Genomic DNA, 20,196 nt, shown 5'->3' with positions numbered 1-20,196 from the left:
CATTTTGGTGATAGCTCGGATGACCACAAGATGGCCATGAAACAACCCACCATCTATAATGGTGGGTTGCTTTGGTTTTACCTTGGATGATACGTAGCATTGAAGCCTTACCCTTTTTATTAGGCATTTGGTTTCAGCTTCCTAACAAAAATAAACCGGATAGCAAAGCAAAGCTAGACAAATCTTTAAACGACAACATTTTGTATTATAAGAAATATGACATATCATCATATTTCTCACTGAGTTGTCATCACTAACTCTGTATCTAAAGCGAATTCAAAATTCCGATGAATATATAAACCTAATTGGTAGTGTCTAACATACCTACCGTTTATTATTCACCAAATTTGGGCTAGACTACAACACAACCAATTTTGTACGTAATTTTTTCTACCCTTGTAACTGATACTTAAAGTGCTTTTGAAATCTAAATTTTGTTTTAGAGCTTTGGGAAAGAAAAAAGATATGTTCGCACGAGTTTAGTTCAACATGATTGATTTTCACCTTAGGTCATCAATGTTGAAAAAATTGTTTGAAAGGCCCACGTGTCACGTGATGTGTAATGAGTGAATTTTAATCAAAATTCAAACGCAGATTACCATATTACATTATTACTATATTGACAGTGACATTAAAATCGGGAATTGTGATATCCACATATCCTATTTTATTTTTCACACACCTTTTTAATTTTTGACTGTCGGATCGGATGAATTGAAGAAGATCAATAAACAAAAATTATAAAAGGATGTGTGAGAAGTACAATAGGATGTGTGAATAGCATGTCCTAAAATTAGAGTGCGTGGGCGTGGAATTGCCAAAAAAGCACAATATACGAAGATGGTTCGGGGCGATCTAAACGGGTCAAGTCAAGCGGATCCGACCCACGCCCATCCATGTCGCGTTTCTCGTGTACACCAAGTAACAACGGCAGCGCATCAACAAACACTGTCTCTCTGATGCCTAACACCATTCTCTCACTCCCATCGACACTCTCATAGACTTCGCAATCGGAAAAAATCCAGTGGTGCTGCGGCTCACATGGACCCGCAATACCCGACCAAGCCGGCGCGGTCGTACGGGCCGCAGATTAAAATGACGATTCAGCCCTCGCAGCACTCCGACAACGACCGGTCCAGCGGCGAGCTGCGCGCGCTGGATTGCAACCTCACCGCCCTCTGCGACCACATACAGACGGAGGGCTTCAATTCCGGTGCCTTCTCCGATATGGTCGTCCACGCCATGGGCTCCACCTACCACCTCCACCGCCTCATTCTCTCCCGCAGCCCCTACTTCAGGTCCGTTGTCCCAAATTCCCTAAACCCCTTTTGTCAATTTACCAAAATGCAACTTGAATTCGCCCCCTCGCCGGCTTCGTCGGCGTTGTTGGATGATGTTGAATTGATAATTGTGGGGTTTTATTGTTAATTTGATTAGTTATGTGGATGTATGTAAATATGGAGAGTACCTAGATTAGCATTTGGACTGTTAAGCTTGAGCTTGGCAATGGGGAGTTGGTGAAATTACTTTTGTTTTCGATAATGCACGCGTAATTATGTAGCAATTAGGTGACTAATCACCTTGTGCAATCTTCATATGCTGGACTGTAATGTGTCTGGCAGAAACATGCTTCATGGACCTTGGAAAGAAGCCAGTGCCCCTGTTTTAACCTTACATATTGACGATAAGAATGTTAACGGAGAAGCAATTGCAATGGCTTTGGCATATCTGTACGGTCACCACCCCAAGCTTAATGATAACAATGCATTTCGTGTTTTGGCTGCCGCTTCTTTTCTTGACCTTCAGGTATCATTTTCTCGTTTTGATGTCTTCTTTTACTTTGCGTGACTATTTTCTTTTCCACTCTAGAAGTCCCGTCCCTTTATGTGCATTTAGGTTACGGCTTGATGTTCTTTTGATGCAGGATTTATGTGCAATATGCACAGACTTCATTATATCTGAATTATGGACTTCAAACTTCTTAGCCTATCAGGTTTGAAAATGCTTGTGCCGCTTCTTTGTTTATGTATGACCCACATGCTACCATTTTCTTTTGTAATTGAGAATGTCTACTTGTGCTTTTAGGTGTTCGCGGAGAGCCAAGATTATGGCATACATGGAGAACGGGTAAGAAATGCTTGCTGGGGCTACCTTTGTCAAAGTGGTTCCATGGAGTTGAAAGAGGTAAAAGATGGTGTGCTTATTTTGTAGTAATCACTTGTGGGTTTTGCTCACATTTTCTTCTTCCTTCTGTTTTCCTTTGAGATCATATAACATGACAACATAAGAAAAGATGAGAGAGAAGGAAAAAACAGTGGATGCCGAAGGAATATATTTGTTTTTCTTTGTAATATTAGCATACTTAACCTTACCCAGTCTAGAAAAATATGGCTTAAGCTCTGTTATTTTATTTAATTATGATAGCATAGCTCAATTTTTTCTTCTCTCTTGGATCTGTCCATTGTCAATGACTCAGTTTATTTGATTTTATAAGGATTAAGTATATTTTAAGGTTTTTCAGTTTTGTTAATGCAAACCTACTGCTACATATTCTATTTCCTGACATGGTCATGGACAGGTGCTTCCAAAACTTTCAGCTCAAACCCTGCTTGCATTGCTGACCTCTGATGAGCTCTGGGTACCCAGTGAAGAGAAACGGTAAGGAGCATTGACGGCCTCTAACTCGGGTTTATTAATTACAGCTTGAGTTCCTTTTGATGTGTTCTTTATTTTTCCTTTGTGGAAAGGTTTGAGCTGGCATTCTATGCATTCCTTGCAAAAGGTGCTCAAAGCAAACAGGAAGACTATGATCATGGAAGTTCCAGTTCTGAGGCAGGAACGGATACTCCATCTGATTCTTCTAACGCAAAGGGAAAGAATCTGATTGATAGCTTCGCTAACAAAAGGTTGGAGTCTGAAGTCGGGCGCTTAACTATAAAAGATGATGTAGAGGGCCATAATACTGCTCGTAGTCTTTTGATAGAGCTTGCAGACTGTGTGGTTGATTTCCAAACAAGAGTTTCAAATTCCAAACAGCAAGTCCAACAAGTTGCGGACCCTCAATCCAATTTGGAGCCAGGATACAACTGCAGCATGGGTGGTCCTTCATCATTAAAAAATTCACTATCGGAAATAGATGTCATGAGAACCTCATGCTATGCTGAAATGCCTGTTGGTGTTGGAGCAAGTAGACTGGGGGCAAATGGAGTGGCTATGGAAGGGCCATCTGATGAAGGATCATGCTATCACTTAAATAACAACAGTTGGTTTGCCAGGGACCAGTCAAGGCAATGCTCTTCAATGAACTCTTCCACTAGTGAGCTCATGCCAAATGATTGGGGAAGATGTGGCATGCCTCCTCTTTCATGGGGTGGCAGGGTTGTAGGGAGAAGACAGGTTAAAGGTTATGCTAAAGGGAACTTTGGGGTTGGTGGGGAGGAATATGATGCATTTGTTAATATATTTGAAGGCGGATCTCTTTTATACTGCAATATGTCTTTTGAGGCACTTTTGAATGTACGAAAGCAACTTGAGGAACTGGGGTTCCCCTGCAAAGCTGTAAACGATGGTCTTTGGCTGCAGGTTTCTTTCTATATCTGTTTTCTTTTTAATTCCATCTTTCTTTTGCTATACAAGTGTGGGGGAAATGAAAGAGCAATCATTACAGTTTCTTACATGGTATCCCTATTAATTGGTATAGTTAACCATTTGGAAAAATATCTTATAAACCAAAGTGCTGATAAATTGATTCAGTCGAAGAAACTATTTTTACAGGCCCTGGCAGACTGACTGCAAGGGCTCTCTGCCCACCTCTCACCATGAGAAAGCCAGGCATCTCTTTCTTCCATACACACATTGTTGCCCGTGGTTATGCTTTTGAAGAGATGTCTTATTTGTTTATTTGTGTGTTTAAATATCAATATGTCGCAAAGAAAACCTATCTGTTTATTTTTTTACTAACTTAATTGTTTGGTATGCAATCATGTAGATGCTTTTAAGCCAGAGAGTCCAAGAAGTTGGTGCTGATACGTGCAAAAATTGCTGTCTTACAAGTATAGCGTGCAGTTGCAGACAGCAATTTTCATTCTCACAAGGAGTTACTACCGGATACTACATGCAAGAGCATAATCAGAATAATTCTCCTGGTGTATATGTTGCTGAGTCTGCTGCAGGTGAAGGAAATGGTCTCTTTAGGCCTGTACGTGTGCATGTCAGGGGTCCTATTGATGGGCTTGCTGGTATCGGACGCGGAACTACATTTGTACCAGCAACTGCCTGGCCTCCAACTCGGTTTGTCTTTTCCCGTGTGCCATTTGGCATGGGCAACAGAAATTGCCAGCAGTCTCTTGCTAATGATGATTCAGAGGCTAGAGCTGACCATAATGGGGACCTGTCTGGAGATGGATTAACAGCTTTAGTTGGGCTAAGCCAAGGAGGGAACAATGTAGCTAATTCTCATGGGGAGCAAACAGAGAGAGGCTATGAGATGGATATGCAAAGCAGAATGGCTGGAACGTCCATGTCAGTGCCAAGTACTAGTGGTGTACCCATTCAGATGGTAGAGTCGTCAGACCATGCGCTTGGGATTGAGTGGGATAATGCAAGCAGTTCTTCCATCTCATTGGATATGAAAACACCTTTAAGTCACTTCCCTCCTTTCCGCTTTGGGTATGTGAGCTCTTTCCATTACTCCTTTCCACCTGCGCTTTAGATTTTGAACTCTCTTTGGAAAATAAGAATCATACATTCTTTTTGGGATGCTGTCCTATGATCTACTAGCTCAAAAGTCTCCTTTACAAATTGATTACCTAATTATATCAGTGCTTTTGCACATCTACTTATGCAATTCCTTTCTGCTTGGAACTGGATTTTGTGTGTGTGAGGATGGTTGAGTTGAATCTGCTCAAGTCTGAATGTCATTAACAATATTATAACGTGGATGTAATGATTGGTCATCATGCTCAATTGTCTATCCTACTAATTACAAGTCGCCCTTTTTTTACAGGGTGCAATTTGAGGATGTGCACAGGCTTAGTGATGGCCAAGTGAAGCATTCTTCAGAAGTCTTTTATGCTGGTTCTTTATGGAAGGTGTTTGAGTACAAACTTATTGTTCTTGTCGATATAAGATTTACATATGTGGTGATGCTTGTCCGATTTCCAATTTCCATGCTCTCAGACAGATTGTGTTTTCTGTTCCAATTTATAGGTTAGCGTTCAGGCTTTTAATGATGAAGATCCTCAAGGACGTCGAACACTTGGTACTGTTCCTGGCTTAATGATATATACCTTGGAAGCATGTTGTTTTGCTTTCCTGAATTATATTTTAAATTTGTTGCTTAAGCTGAATGCATATCATATATTTGTTATTTCAGGATTATTTATTCACCGACGTAAGGCAGAGATTACTGATTCATTCAGAAAGGTTAGCTAGCCTTCCCTTGATTGTTCGAGCATGATTGGGTTATTTTAGTTATGGAGAAGAATGCTTCTTATCTTCACAGTTATGGAGAAGAATGTTTCTTATCTTCACATTTAAGGGATCACCCTTTTTCAGCATTTGTGACTCATATAGTTGTTAATTGATACTTTACGGTTTATGCCCAAAACAGGTGCAGATGTATGTTGATTCTCGTGAAAAGGTTACTGCCCGCTATCAGGTAACATTCCAAAGTGACCAAACATTGTCAGCTTAGCCCATTTTCATGTTACGCCAGAACCTTGTATATTGAAACCATGCTTCATATACCTGTATGATGCAGTTAATTTGCCCATCAAAGAGGGAAGTCATGGTGTTTGGGAGTTTCAAGCAAACAGGCACGCTTTTACCAAAAGCTCCCAAGGGCTGGGGATGGCGATCGGCTCTGCTGTTTGACGAGCTTGCTGATCTTCTCCAAAACGGGGCCCTAAGAGTGGCTGCTGTTGTACAGCTTGTATGAATAATGAATTATACAGAGGTAGTTTCAATGGTAAATTTATCTGGAACATGATGGTAACTATCCTCCTTGCTGACACAGATATTTTCTTATTTTTCAGATAAAAGCCACAACCGAATAAGTTGGCTTTCGACATACGAGGTGACAATTGGACCTTTTGCTGTGTTGACAAGTAGTTGTCTTTTGTTTATTTAAGATTCTCTTGCGAAGAAATACTGTATTGAGGGAAAGAAAGAGGGAAATGTTTACACACCATTTTTCTCCATTTGCATCCTCTGTTTGGTTTTGTTCGTTGATTTTCTGTATTCGTTTGATCAAACAGTCGGTAACAGGCGTGGGGTGTGCATGTGGAGAAAAATGGTGTGTTAAAGTCCTTTCCCTTGAAAAATTGTCTTTGTATTATTTTTCGAATGTTTGAGTAAACAATGTGTGCAGTGGATTTGGTTAAGCTCGCACCTCAAATGCTATGCTAGCTAGTCAAATATTCACCTATCTCGTTGTATGTGTGGTGTTGTCCTAAGTGGACTATGTAATGTATTTTATCTGTTGGATTACGGGTGGGCATTTGATACATCTTTCGATCTTTGTTACGTGCTTATACTCGCGCTTAGAGAGCAGCGAAGACTTGCAATCTTTACGTTCACTGATGCAAAAGGGTACAGGTGAGTTCTGTAGCATTCGATGTTTGTTTTAGTAGCGGTCTTGTTCGGCTGCTAGACGTCTATTCAAACCTATGGCTATATCTATTGAGCAACATTCAACCAAATTTCTCGTCTCACTTTTCTTGTCTTCTTTCACGTGAAGGAACTTGGTAAGCATCCAATATTTCAAGGTTTTCGGACTACTGGATGGTCCGATTTTATATCAATTAGATTGACAAGTAAAAATATTTGTCAAAAGTAATATTTCTCCAATTCAATCATGACTGTTCATATTTGTAGTACTAAATAGTTTTGACTCCCTGCATATATTGAGATACATGCCTCGTGCTTCGACCAAAAAAAAAAAAAAAAAAAATAAAAAACATTTTGTGTCCCTATGTTTTAGTCATTGGGTTAATTTAGTCCATCTGTTTTCAACTTGGCTTATTTGGTCTTTGTATTTATCTCTATTAGCCAATTAAGGACATTTTTATCTAATTTTTGTAAAAATTTTTTTTATAAATTATTATAAACTTATTTATAAAATAATTTACTTGATTTAAAATATCTAAAATGAAATGAAATAAAATAAATTAAAAGAAAATTTATTATCCTCCCAACTCCCGACCCTAACATTACCCCCTCTCTTTTCTATATCACAACCTTAATCATTTTTTCATATTGGAAGTTTTATCTCTTATATGTGTTATTTCTCAAATCATTTTTCTGTAAGGAGAAAAGGTAATTATATCTCTTATAATTTTTTTTATGAACTTTTTAATAGAGATAAAATAAAATGTCCTTAATTGGCTAACAGAGATAAATACGAGGACTAAATTAGCCAAATCGAAAACACGGAGCCATAAAATTATGTTTATCACATAATATAATGAAAAATTTCTTTCGCACTTGCTCTTTAACGTATACGATTTTCATACACATTTCTTCAAGTAGGCATGTTTATATAATTAATGATCAACCAAGTTAGAAATTAGTTCGAAACTAATTTTTCTCCTAATTAATTTATTATTTACTTGTTAAGATTTGAACTACTGATTATTCGTAAACATTAAGAAAGTCAAGACGGAAGTTGTTAAAACTTATGGGTGAGTCTTTTTTTTTTCTTTCTTAATGTATAGTTTGTCTGGAAATGTTTATAAAATAATTAAAAACGTTTTTAGTAAAAATGTTTTTAAAATTAATTTTTAATAAAAATCCAAGTAGATTTTTGAAAAACATTTTAAAAACTTCATGCAAAAAACACATATACAGTGCTTCTTTTAAAAAACCTTTAAAGTGTTTTAAAACACATGCTGCTTTTTCTAATTTTTTTAATACATTTATATTTTTACATTATAACGAAGGGATGTTCGGTTAAGCCATATAATACACAGTCTAATTTGGTATCGTATTCGTTATTTATGTGATTCAAATTTAAAATTTCTTATTTTTAAGTGAGAAATAATACACTACATAGTAATAAGCGGGCTTAAAACCGAAAAGTTTCGTAAAAAGCACACAAGCAAAATTGGGAATTGCTGATCCCAACACAAACTGCGTCAAAATTAAAATTACTCTCCAACCAAACAAAATCAAAAAATTCTACTCAACCCCTTCATTGAAGCGGGAACACTTTTGTCTCCACAGATTTTCTGGTGCGTTTCTAGGGTTTTTGCTCCCTTCAAATTTCCGATTTCAACAAGCTCCAATCGAACCATTCTCTCCCCCCTTTTCCCTCTTCGCTGCTTTCCAAAAACCCTAATTTTGAATTCCGATTGCGCTACATTTAGGGTTTTAAGTTTCGCCAGGTGATTGCTTGCCCTAACATGGTTTTCATCAGATGAGATGTGAATTTCTAGGGTTTTTGAGCTCCGGGTCTATCAATGGGAGCGCTAACCAGCAACCGTAAGCGAGGGGACGAGTGTTTGAGCTTCAGTTGTGCGCACCCATCTCCGAATTTGCCTAATTTTCAAAGCTCGAAGCGACCCAGATTGTCTCACGTGAATCAGAGCCCGAACCAACTCATCGTCTCGTCTAAAAGCGCCAGTTCGAGGCTCTCTCGGTACCCGGATATAAAGCCCCCATTGCCTAGAGTTCACGCCCCTTGCAGAACACAAAAATTCGGGTCCTTTCGTGGTTTGAGTCCGAAAACTAGAGGGGTTCCTGAAGAGCGGTCGATGGGCAATGTACCGAGTAACCGTTTGGACAAGGCAAAGAACGCCGCCTTCGATGCCTTTCGGTATTCGAGCAAGGACAAGGAGGTGATTGAATTGGATAAGGAGGTTGAAGATGATCGGGTTTCCGAGGATTCAAGCATAGAAGAAGTTGTGGCTATAGAGGAAGATGACCAAGAAGGGCCTTCTGTGGTGGATTATGGGCAGGAATTGGATACGAAGATGGTGGATTATGGAACTCAGGCTACTCATCCATCGGCTTCTTCAGTGGTTTCAGACTTGACCACAACTACGAATACTGCTTTCAAAGAGGACAGTGCAGGGAAGATGTTGGACTCACTGACGCTGAATCGTGAGGCGGGTGTGCCAAGTAAGGCAGCATACAAGCTGTTGATTGAGAGTGTAGAGAGGCGGGCTCCGAAACTGAAATATTTGGATGTCCAAATTGACTTCCATTGGAAGAAACGGTCTATGCTTGAATCGCTGCGTCCACAAAAGAAACCAGTGGAGGTGAATGTTTTATCATTTTGCATTAACTTTCTACCTGTTATTAACGATAAAGTATAATTTTCATTTCTTTGGTTATCTGGGGATATGCTTGGTATGTAGTTTGAAGAATTGTTACTAATTCTAAAGTTAAAAAGCTTGTATCAACCTGTAAGTAATGATTGGTAACGAATTATGTGGTTGAGAGTCTTAATAAGCTATTCCCATTTCTTTTTAGGTTGTGCCTGTTGAACCATTTGTCCCTCTTAGAAAGGAGGAAGTGGCGGAGATTGAGCAAGCATTTTCTTCCTCCAACCGGTATGGATTTATGCATATATATTGGTTCATTTTAAAATTGGTGTATGGTAAACTATAACATTGTTGGGGTTCCTTCAACAGGAAGAGGATCTTGGTAACTCATGAGAACTCAAACATAGAGATAAGAGGTGAACTTCTGCAGTGCCTTAGACCAGGCGCGTGGTTGAAGGATGAGGTATTCTTAGGTTACGTATTTACATTTTTTTTTTTAGCAATGACGAAGATTAAGTTTCTTCATTAGATTTTGTTTTTAATGGTTGATGTGTACTTATACGGGCTTACCAAACTGGTAATTTAGTTTCTTGATAACGTGCACTTTCTTGCTTTCAGGTCATAAACGTGTACCTTGAATTGCTGAAAGAGAGGGAGAAGAGAGAACCACAAAAGTTCTTAAAATGTCACTTCTTCAACACATTTTTCTATACAAAGGTTTGTAATTTGCATGTAGTCTTCTTATATCTTTTAGTCATGGTTCTCGGCACATATTTGTATATACATATCCTGTTTATTTCTCTCTTTTTCTCTTTTTTCTTTTCTTTATTTTTTTATTTTTTTATTTTTTTTTACAGTCAGAAGAGTTTGGCAAATATTTGCTGATATGATTAGTTTCTTGTCTAGATAAGTGCGCACTATTATGAATTATATAGTCACTCCTTGATTTATGAAACTTCCTTGAGAGTCGAGACAATTTATGTTTTGAAAATGTTAATACATGAAGCTCTAATTCCAGTTTATTTTCAATTGGTCACATTGTGCTGCAATTTCATCGATCTTTAGGACAAGTTGTGGCTGATTTAAAACATTTGATTTGAAGTTTAGAAAATAAATCAGCCTGATATAAGCCTGACCCGAAATGCCCCAGTTGTTTGTCCCATTGTTTACGTATATTACATTTTGATCAACTTTAGGCCTTAAAGTTGGGCTGGGTTGAGAGCTCAGCCATGTGCTCATTAGGCTAACTGCAGGCAAGGCCTGTCAACTCAGCCCGTGCATTCACACTCCTAGTAATAATTTGCCTAGATTGGGTACCATCTTTGCTGTCCGATTTAAGATTTTCCATGCTCTTATTTTTCTGAAATTTAATGTGCAGTTGATAAGTGGGAAAGGTGGCTATGATTATAAATCTGTCAGAAGGTGGACTACCGAAAGAAAGCTGGGATACTACCTCATTGATTGCGACAAAGTAACTTTAATCAAACCTTTTTCCTTACACCATATACTCAATTCTACTAAAATCACATTTATTTCATAAGTGGTTTTCTTTTCAGATATTTGTCCCCATCCACAAGGAAATACATTGGTGCTTGGCAGTTATTAACAAGGTAGATCAGAAGTTACAGTATCTTGATTCACTCAAGGGAAGGGATACCCAAGTGATGAGAATATTGGTACGTTTTGTAGTCATCTTTTGTTTGGCTGTTGATATAATTTATTGATGCATGGTGCTTACCCTCGATAACACCTGTTTTATTTTATTTTTTGTGGTAAGGGGTATGGGACATTGGTATTTTTTTTTTTTATAATACTACAATTCTTGCCATTGTCAGTACCTTATAATTTCCTGCTACTCTTTTCTAAACCATCTGTGGGAACTGTCTGGGTTTTAAAAAGTGTATAAAATCATATTGTCAGCCTTGCCTGTGGAACTTGGGAAGAATGTCCCTCCCTGCACTCTTAACGTGGTATGCAATCTGCACATCAAATTATTGAATCCAAAGCCATTCTCCACTCAGAAACATTTTAGTGTTCATGATGTCTGAGCAACCATTTCATCAATCATCTACCATCAATTAACTCTTCATAGTAAAAAATCTTAATTGGTGGCAAGTGATATTTGAATTAATTGTCTAGAAGCTTGAAGGCCGAAAAGTAGTGCAGACAATACACTTCTCATTTGTTACGTAGTTGCACATAATGATTTCCCAACCAACCCTTTGAACACTATGGCTACCAGGCCGTCTCAATGTTAAGACTGCTAGTGGTCTTGTCTCCCACCTCAAGGTATATGGCTTTGAATTGTGCAGTTTTAGGAAATGGCTACTAAATTTAGGTTGTCTGCCCACCCATATGAAGTTCTGGCTCCACCACTGTCTATATGGACATCACATCTCTGGAAACAATGGCTTGTCAGAACTTCGATTTTAACATCATAGTTAGAAGTATCAACTATTTTCCCTTTTGTTCATTTAGCTGATCCATCCGGTACTATTGTTTATTTGCCTCATTTTGACGGCCAAAAGAAAAACAGTATATTCTGTGTAGGCCAGAAGATATTAGGCCCACCTGTTAGTTTATTCATCTTTTTCTTTTTCCTTTTCTCGATTCTTATGGCAGGCCCTCAGAAAATGGTAGGAAAAGTAGTAAATCCATTCAATCAATTGAGTTGCAGTTAACGTTCACTGTGTATATTTGCAGGCTAAATACTATGTTGATGAAGTGAAGGACAAGAGTGGAGAGGATATCGATTTGAGTTCTTGGGAATTAGAATATGTTGACAACCTTCCTGAGCAGGAGAATGGGTAGGCTAACATTTGCATGTCTTGACACTTGCTGGAAATTATTATTGATATTTTTTTTTTGCGAACTCTTTATAATTAATTGTTCTGATCAATTTCTTTATAACAGGTATGACTGTGGTGTTTTCATGGTTAAATATGCTGACTTTTATAGCAGGGATATTGGGCTCTGTTTCAAACAGGTAACGCGTATAGAGATGCTTCTGTTACTAATTCATATTTATTTGACTGCACATGCATTCAAACCTTTAAAATGGGAAATTATAGCCAATATTCTAGGGGGAAGAATCTCGGTACTGGCTCCTTTTATTTCTTGTTCTTTCCTCTTGTAGTAGTATGCAATAGAATGAACTGCTCATGTATGGCCTGCTCTTGGATAGTTTTCCATGAAAAACTCGCACTACCAACCATTCCTCGTTCTGCTGAACAACTTTCAGTTAGTATGATTCAACCCTGTTTTTATTGTCATTGCAGGAACACATGCCATATTTTCGATTGAGAACAGCGAAGGAGATCCTGAAATTGAGAGCAGACTGATTGCGTCTACGAAGCAAGCTTTTGACATGCTGTTGTACCAATCAAGAATTAGCGATTAGCGACCAATAGATGTTATCATGAGGTAGGTGTGCCCATCAATGTCTACATTTGATTCATAGTGTTATTGCCGGTCGTGCCAGCTTCGTATTTTTTTTGAGTGATTTGAGAGTTGTCCTGGTGAGGTGAGTCCTGTAAGTCTAAAGGCTTATCAGAGCACGATGCGGAAATAGTTACTTGTATATACAATACAAGTGGGAACCTTGATTTATGACATAAATGTTGAGAGCCCGAACAAATCCTAGACTGCAGGTTTCTTTTTGGTCCTTGTATCTTGATCCAACTGGTTTAACAATTGTATAAGTTTAGTGAGAAATATATCTATTTATAAAACAAAGGTTTCGTTTGTTTTGCCCAACTTGCTAATGATTTGGGAATTCAGTTATGCTAATATTCTGTTTTGTTTTCCAAGATTTAGAAATATAGCCACTCAAAGGCACCTTCAAACCATTGCTCAAGTGCTTTTGAAACCCTTCGAGTGGTTAAAATTGTGGTAAAAAGAAACGGGCTCAAAACCTCGGATGCAAGAGTAAACGCGTTTTTAGCACTCGAGTTGCAAGCCCCTTAACGAAGCTCTCTGACATGGGTACTCGAGGAACAGTAAAAACCAAACAAAATAAAATATAAACCTTATATTTTCATTTTTTTTTTCCTTTACTAGAAAATACATTGTGCAATCAAATCCCCGGTCACCATTACACAACAGCCGAAATCCAAAATCCAGAGGAACTCGGCAAGAACACATCGACGGACTTATCTAAAGAATTACAAAAGAAAACACAAATTACCGGCAAAAGACACGAATCCTATCCCCATTCCCGTGCTTCAAGCCAGAAGTCTGGATGTGAACAAAGTCCGGCGTCTGCAATGCCTCAAATCCTCCCCCACAGGCCTCCTGCTTTGCAACTGTACCGGGACCATAACACGAAAGAATAAGCTGAAATTAACAAGGATGCAGTTTACTATAAATCCTTTCCACCAGGGGCCCGTTTAAAAAATGAAAACGAACATGTATACGAGAGTTCAGATTACAATACAAGATACAGTGTGCAGCGAAAGAAGGTGCCTGCCTTAACGAGGTACTCTTTTCCGACTTAGTATTTCCTGTTCCTTTAGTCTGTGCTGGAATCTTGCAAGGCGGGCTTGAAGGCTAACCAGACCGGCTGCCTTGCGGGAAAGAACAAAATTCAACTGGGTCACATAGTCGTCTATGCGGCTTCCCGGTTGGTCCACTGCCGCCAACAGTTTCATTTCCTGGTAACCAAACAACACGGATGAGCACCATGTGAAAAGATGAAAAAAAAATGCCATTCAAAGTTCATGAACGTACAAAACCAAACAATAACTTAAAACGGAGAGTTTGCATGTTATGCACGACTGATAATAGCCAATAGAAAATCACTATCTTTAAAATCAAAAGATGAAAATTTTCACTTACTTCGCGAACAATTTCCATTGTATCCTCAATTTCTTTTCTATGGGCAGCAATAAGGGCCTCTTCCTCCTAAACAGTCGAAAGAACTCTAAAAATTAGCAGGGGGTGCAGGAGAACTTAAAAAATAACTACACAGTTAAAATGAGTGAGGCCACAGAGTACCAACCTCAAGAATGGCATTGATATTCCCATCAGGAACTTCAGGCTCAGATTGTCTGGATCCAGCATTGCTTGCGTTATAAATTCCTGTACTTTGCTGCTTAGAGCTTGTAGTGGAAAGATCCGAACCACCTTTTTTCGGCCAGTTCCCCAACCTTTCTGATTTTTCATCCTTGGTTACTTTCCTACGAGGTGGCGACACCTTTTGTACTCTCTCTTCTGTATCAACCGAGTTTTTAGAATAATTGGGCAACTTCTGACTGTAATTATCACCATATGAATTATTCATTTCAAATCTCTCCCTGTCCATTGAACCAGAAGGCACCCCACTTTCTTCCCGAACATTGATGGGATTACTTGATGATGACTTTGCTGGCTGCTTGTCAAACTCTGGAGTAGGAGGGATATATGAGAAACTTTCTTTCTCCACAGCTCTTCTACCTGTATCAGCTACTTTAACTTCTTGATGTTGCTCACGGACATCCTCTACCTCAGAAGAAACCAGTGTAGAAGATGCTAATGAAACATCCTTATTCGCTGGTGGTAATGAATTTACGGTTTGATCCTTTCTAGCATTGCCACCTTTTGAAAGACTTTTCACGCTGTTTGTTTAAAATAATCTTTTAGTTTGAAACATAAGTGTAATCATTAGCCAGTAGCAAAGTCATTAGAGTTATTTAAGTTGACAATAGCATAAAGCATACCGATCTGCATATCTCAAAGTATTAAGTGTATGCTCGCATGACCCTGCATTTGGAGAAATGCAAGATATCATAACAGTCCTTGAATTTCCAACAAAGGAGTCACGGAGCACTTCTGTGAGTTTGCTTCCACGGAAAGGTATATGGATCTGATCATTGTCCAGGGCACGAATGCACTCCTTAAGCGCCAAAAGGCTCTTGTTAATTTCTGCTCCTTCAATTCTGCAATAACCCATTTTAATTAAAGAAACTGCAGTAGTAAGTAAATCATCATGCCAATAGAACATTTGCATTATAATGAATGTGAAAAACAATAAGGGTTTATTTCATAGCCTAAGAAGCATTATCCTGATGGAAGAGGTACATCCCAAAAAAATGATAAACTTGGAAGATTACCTTGTTTGTCGGTCATTATCAGTGGTGTCGGCACCCCTTTCACTACCAGCAAGATCAATAAAAGAGATCTTTCCCACAACCTTCCCACTTCTAGATTCATTTACATCAATGTTTCGCCTGGAATCTTTTACCTCAGTGTGCTTTTTAACAACAAGTTGTAAAATAGCATGAGACCGAGAAGACTCCTCATTAGCACCAGTTGAACCAGTACTTCTAGAAGCATTCCCCCTCTCAATAAATTCTTTAACAATTTGTACATCTGAAACTTCAAACTCTTGCAGTCCAACAATGCAAACTTGTTGTCGTCCATCTTCTCTCATACATAGTTTCCTATTGTAAAGGAATGAAGTCATTCATGTCATAACACAGTTATAGAAGTACACCGCCAAGTGAATCAAAATTCACATATACATATACATATGTACATTATGTCTAAATGACACGAAAAGAAATGTGTTGCATATAAAAGAAAATGATGCACAATGCATGTTGAACCCAGAATTGCACATAATCAGAACCCAAATTCCATAATGATTCCACAGAATCTAACTTGCACCCAACCTTTTTACTCATCAGACTATTATAATGCACTAACATAGCCTATTCCCCAAAGTATCTACAAGCCTATACCTCCTCTAACGAGATCTTGGGTTCAAATCCCATTCGAATATAATAGCAATTTAAATTTAAAAATTTAAAAGAAAAAAAAAATTAAACAATGAACTTGAATATGTTCATAACGTCAAAATAAAAGAATCAATGAAGCAAAGAGATGTACTTCCTATCACTGAGAAGATCAAAGAGCTTTCCACCATATATCTCAAAATAGCTAAGCCACAATTTGAATCTCTGGTTACGGTAAACTGGCTGATGTAACAATCTGACGAGGTCTTCTGCAGCTCTGATAGGTAACGGTTGCATTGTGAATGTCTTACCACTACCTATAGTTCAAACCTCATTAGTACTTCAACAATGCAGACATTTAACTTCGTTGAAAAGGATCACATAGCATTAAGTAAAACCACTAATATAATGTCTCAGATCTAAACTCCAGTTTATCACAAGCTCAGTACAATTAATAACTCAACCAATGAAAAGATACTGCATTTTGATGACTGTCTAATACATGTATGGAAAAGAATAAAGTATCAACAAGGATAAGCTGATAATCATGTAGTGTATTAAAAGGGAAGATCATATGAACAACCTACCTGTTTGACCATAAGCAAAACATGTAGCCTTTGTTCGCTCAAAAATTATGGGAATGATTGGTTCTACAGTAGCCCGGTATACCTGTTCCAAAAAGCATTTAAAGTCATCAAACTTATTCTGTCGAACTGATAAACAATCGTAGAGGAACAGACCGTGCCCAATATGCAACACTATCCTCAACACTAAAGGAATTAGGTAACATTTAGACACTTGTGTACATGGAAAATTTTAGTCTCTACAGAAAAACTGTTACCTCATCATTTGAAACTTGCTCATTCAGTACAGCATCAAAACAAAATTCATGCTTCTCCACGTATGCAGTCAGGTCCACCTATCATATGAGAACAAAAAGTAAAACCCAAAGAAGATATGTGAGGAAAAGAGACTTCAATCCCAAAAATAAAATTCAGCTAAAAGTTCAAGTAGCATCTGGTGCCTTGTGAATGCTGAGAACAAACCTTTAGTTTGGGTTCATGGACTGTCAAATAAGCATTGTCATAAACGGTTACAATATCCTCCTCCTTCCGTGAAAGCTCCTTCTTGTTCAAAGGTCTTTTGCGTACCTAACATTAACCATTAGAGCACAAATCTTTCAAAATTTCCATGAATAGTAATAGACATGACATTCCATCATATGCCTCCAAATCACACAACAGAAGATGCCAAAAATGATATATGACACAAAGCATTCATACAGAAATAAGGAACCAAGTCACCAAAAACTTGATATAAGCACACATACCACAACTTTAATCTTAGCCACATTGTTTTCCTTTGTGCTCTCCTTTTCACTCTGGGCTAATGGAAATGATGGATCTGGATCAGGTAGCACTCTTTGCTGCCTATTACTTGTCAAATTCAACTCATCCTCAAATTCTTTACCACCAGGCATAAATGGTGATGGCTCAAAGGGTTCAGAGATGACATGCTGCACATGTAAACAATACCGCACTTTATTGACAAAGAAAGGAACAGAACAAGAAAGAACAGAAACTGTAGTTCTTTTCTTCCTATGGCCCGATAGCTGTAATCGTTATGCACAACATTTCCAAAGTAAGTGAGAATTTAACTCCTCTTGCTTCCTAGTTTCCAACAAAGGTACAAACAGTTTTTCTGCAGCTATAACTAAATATATATCAAATCTAAAACACAGACCAATTACAGATAGATAAAGGAAACAATAATGAAACCGTGCTAGCCATAGAATCCAATATTGGCCATCTGCAGCATAGATGTTAGATTTGGGTCTGAATAAAAAACTTTTTCCTTCTCCAATGCACCAGAATCTCAAAACCCAAATATAAGTTTTTTGCCAAATCCAAGATGGTCGGGTAGAAATAACATAAAATAAAACTTTTCCTTGACCAATCCAAATTTAGAGTCAAAACCCAAATCTGAGTTTTAGCATTTGGGTATCCCATCAAAACAAGTGAGACATTTCCAGGGAATCCCATCATCCCACCCTGAATTTTCAATTTATTTTAGCTCATAAGAGCTGGGCCGTAAGTTCAGACCAAAATAATGGTGTCACAACTTGATATACCAAAGTGCACAACTGGTCAGAATTCTGCAGATATTGAATAATAGCATAAAGCGTTGTAAGGCAACTTCAAATAAAATGACTCTGTCACCGATTAGTTATCTACCTCATCCTCTGATACCTAGTAGACACGAGAGTTAATGATGTACTGGCTTCTGTTGTTATGAATTTACAGAATCAATTCATGTAGAACATTTCAAGTTGAGTTAAAGGCAGAATATTCATTAATTAATTAAGAACTATACCTCGGACAGAAGCTCTGTATCATCCATAGCATGAAGATCCAACAACCCCGCTCCAAAATCACCCCTGAATTCCGGAGAATATAAACCATCCGATGCAGCTCCTCCCAGAGATTGGGCAGTAGGTGTGTATGGCTCAGAACCAGACTCCCCATTGAAATTGAGGTTTCGCATTAATTTGAAAAGCCTCTGCTTCTCTTCGGCAGATTGAGCTCCATAACCCTTGGACAATATCAAACACTTAGACATCAGTGATCACGTATTCTTACATGTAAAAGGAGGATAAGAATCATAAGATAGCACAATCTTATTGGTAATGGTTATAAATACAAGTTAACAATACCTGCATGAGGAGATTGGGAAGGAGACGATTGTCAATGCCCGTGGAAGCTGGTGAGGCCAGATGTTGCAACCCGGCAGACTGGAGCCAACGGGCCATGACCGCATCACCAGCATCACCTGTCGGCCCTGCACTGTGCAGAGGCCCCGCAGCAGCGCCGGTGGCATGATCGTACAGAGCGGTTGCCGCGGCGGCATTGCTCTGCTGCATCTGGCCACCCATGTGGCGCTGCGACCGTCTTTGAGGAGCCAATTTTCAGGATCTAAGTACCAACAACTACTCCACAAAAACACAGAACCAAAATGCGTTTATATAAACATGTAAAACGAAAAAAGCACAAGAATTTCAAACGAATAGAAGCACGATGACCTGCATGAAACTACATATACTCACAGGGTGGAGAAAACTCGAATTCGAAGCGGGACATGAAAGTAAAACCAACGGAAATGCGATTTCGAACCCTCAGAATCTGCAGTTCGATCGAATCCGATCTCAGAAATTCCACACCGAACAATGCAGAAAATCAATCAAATTCTTGCATTCGCAATCCGACGAACCGGACCGGATGAAATAGAAGAAACCACGCAACCAAGATCTGCGGTTATCAATTGATCAAAAGAAAAGAATAGCAATTTCGATCAGATCTGCGAGCGAATTGGGAGAAAGCAAAACCCTAATTTTGATTGTAAGGAGGGAGGGAGGGTTTGTTGGAATTTGGTTTCGGAAATGGGTTTGATGATGGTAAGAGGCTCCACGGAAGAGAGAGAGAGAGAGAGAGAGAGAGAGAGATTTGGACGGCTTGCTTAGATTATAAAATAATCTTTCTGCGACAACAAGAGAGAGAAAGTCAGAGAGAGAGAGAGAGAGGACAACGATGTCGATATAAATTTCAAAATTATTAAACGGCTATTTACAAAATTGAAATTACATTGAAAGGACTAATTTGTCCTCGGATTTTTTAATTTTCGAATGCGTCGTTCCGGAACTGGAAGAGAGACTTTTTGTATAAATAGTGTAATTGACGGAAATAACCTGGATTTTTAAAAGTTTATATGGGCCTTGGGTTTGGAACCAATTCCAACAGGGGGACCCGAAGGCTAAGGCCGTGTTTGGTTGTCGTTCTTTCTACACCCATCAATGCACCAACTTTTGAACGGAAAAGATTTTCTTTTCATTTTTCTCTTCCCTTCCTAAACAGAAAATACATTTTTTCTCATTTGGCTTTTCCTGGGGTTTTACAGAACTTCTATATATGGAGTTAAAATAATTTTTAGAATTTTGGTGAATATGATGATATAGTAGGTGAATCAACCAGCGCCATCTCTAAGGTTTTGAATCAACCGGCACCATCTCTATAGCACATTGAAGGGTAACTATCATGAGACGGCTCATAGGTTGATAATGAATTTCAGATTTATGTTTCACACGATACGTTTTAAGTTCGATTCCTGCTGTTAGTGAACTGCACGATGGTAGCTAAGGGCCCCTAAGAATATAGAGATAACTG

At 38.5% G+C, this 20,196-nt stretch overlaps 3 protein-coding genes across 6 annotated transcripts; 2 read left to right on the top strand and 1 right to left on the bottom strand.

Moving 5' to 3' along the window:
- Positions 1 to 863: 863 nt before the first annotated feature.
- LOC103943658 lies at positions 864 to 6,508 on the top strand. The gene is made up of 13 exons (XM_009353991.3): positions 864 to 1,298; positions 1,623 to 1,806; positions 1,925 to 1,993; positions 2,086 to 2,184; positions 2,579 to 2,658; positions 2,748 to 3,582; positions 3,989 to 4,668; positions 5,006 to 5,090; positions 5,209 to 5,260; positions 5,375 to 5,424; positions 5,612 to 5,659; positions 5,762 to 5,956; positions 6,036 to 6,508. Exons 1-12 carry the CDS (start codon positions 1,042 to 1,044, stop codon positions 5,936 to 5,938), a joined length of 2,616 nt encoding a protein of 871 aa, XP_009352266.1. The 5' UTR covers positions 864 to 1,041; the 3' UTR covers positions 5,939 to 5,956; positions 6,036 to 6,508.
- Positions 6,509 to 8,105: 1,597 nt separating this feature from the next.
- LOC125471643 (ubiquitin-like-specific protease ESD4) lies at positions 8,106 to 13,022 on the top strand. Its single transcript, XM_048572323.1, has 9 exons — positions 8,106 to 9,260; positions 9,475 to 9,554; positions 9,636 to 9,729; positions 9,885 to 9,983; positions 10,645 to 10,737; positions 10,823 to 10,942; positions 11,970 to 12,073; positions 12,180 to 12,252; positions 12,545 to 13,022. The coding sequence occupies exons 1-9, from the start codon at positions 8,460 to 8,462 to the stop codon at positions 12,605 to 12,607; spliced, it is 1,527 nt and encodes a 508-aa protein (XP_048428280.1). The 5' UTR covers positions 8,106 to 8,459; the 3' UTR covers positions 12,608 to 13,022.
- A 259-nt stretch (positions 13,023 to 13,281) lies between these two features.
- Positions 13,282 to 19,501, bottom strand: LOC103943660 (kinesin-like protein KIN-13A). 4 transcript variants are annotated; one of them, XM_009353996.3, is made up of 14 exons: positions 19,083 to 19,501; positions 18,693 to 18,965; positions 18,353 to 18,571; positions 17,310 to 17,495; positions 17,026 to 17,130; positions 16,821 to 16,898; positions 16,567 to 16,648; positions 16,134 to 16,296; positions 15,356 to 15,685; positions 14,963 to 15,181; positions 14,266 to 14,860; positions 14,103 to 14,168; positions 13,702 to 13,918; positions 13,282 to 13,601 (listed from the first exon to the last, which is right to left on the bottom strand). In XM_009353996.3, exons 2-13 carry the CDS (start codon positions 18,909 to 18,911, stop codon positions 13,736 to 13,738), a joined length of 2,445 nt encoding a protein of 814 aa, XP_009352271.2. In that variant the 5' UTR covers positions 18,912 to 18,965; positions 19,083 to 19,501; the 3' UTR covers positions 13,282 to 13,601; positions 13,702 to 13,735. The 4 variants fall into 4 exon arrangements, with proteins under 4 accessions (XP_009352271.2, XP_009352270.2, XP_009352273.2 ...); XM_009353995.3 differs by having other exon boundaries at positions 13,282 to 13,570; XM_009353998.3 differs by having other exon boundaries at positions 13,735 to 13,918.
- Positions 19,502 to 20,196: the final 695 nt, after the last annotated feature.

The sequence above is a fragment of a genome, unplaced genomic scaffold (genome assembly GCF_019419815.1).
Source record: "Pyrus x bretschneideri cultivar Hongxiangsu unplaced genomic scaffold, Pyrus_bretschneideri_v1 Contig6, whole genome shotgun sequence".
Lineage (NCBI taxonomy): Eukaryota > Viridiplantae > Streptophyta > Magnoliopsida > Rosales > Rosaceae > Pyrus > Pyrus x bretschneideri.
The sequence above is the reverse complement of the archived record's forward strand: the minus strand, read 5'-3'. Positions and strand labels throughout refer to the sequence as shown.

What these genes read in the sequence shown, in the direction of transcription:
- LOC103943658 (XM_009353991.3), top strand. Translation starts at nt 1,042, where the DNA reads ATGGACCCGCAATACCCGACCAAGCCGGCGCGGTCGTACGGGCCGCAG. An exon ending in TTACTGATTCATTCAGAAAG is followed by an intron (nt 5,425 to 5,611) that starts GTTAGCTAGCCT and finishes TGCCCAAAACAG; the next exon opens with GTGCAGATGTATGTTGATTC. An exon ending in AGGTTACTGCCCGCTATCAG is followed by an intron (nt 5,660 to 5,761) that starts GTAACATTCCAA and finishes TGTATGATGCAG; the next exon opens with TTAATTTGCCCATCAAAGAG.
- LOC125471643 (XM_048572323.1), top strand. Translation starts at nt 8,460, where the DNA reads ATGGGAGCGCTAACCAGCAACCGTAAGCGAGGGGACGAGTGTTTGAGC. An exon ending in GCATTTTCTTCCTCCAACCG is followed by an intron (nt 9,555 to 9,635) that starts GTATGGATTTAT and finishes TTCCTTCAACAG; the next exon opens with GAAGAGGATCTTGGTAACTC. An exon ending in ACACATTTTTCTATACAAAG is followed by an intron (nt 9,984 to 10,644) that starts GTTTGTAATTTG and finishes TTTAATGTGCAG; the next exon opens with TTGATAAGTGGGAAAGGTGG.
- LOC103943660 (XM_009353996.3), bottom strand. Translation starts at nt 18,911, where the DNA reads ATGGGTGGCCAGATGCAGCAGAGCAATGCCGCCGCGGCAACCGCTCTG. An exon ending in ACTTTGAGATATGCAGATCG is followed by an intron (nt 14,861 to 14,962) that starts GTATGCTTTATG and finishes TTAAACAAACAG; the next exon opens with CGTGAAAAGTCTTTCAAAAG. An exon ending in CAATGGAAATTGTTCGCGAA is followed by an intron (nt 13,919 to 14,102) that starts GTAAGTGAAAAT and finishes TTTGGTTACCAG; the next exon opens with GAAATGAAACTGTTGGCGGC.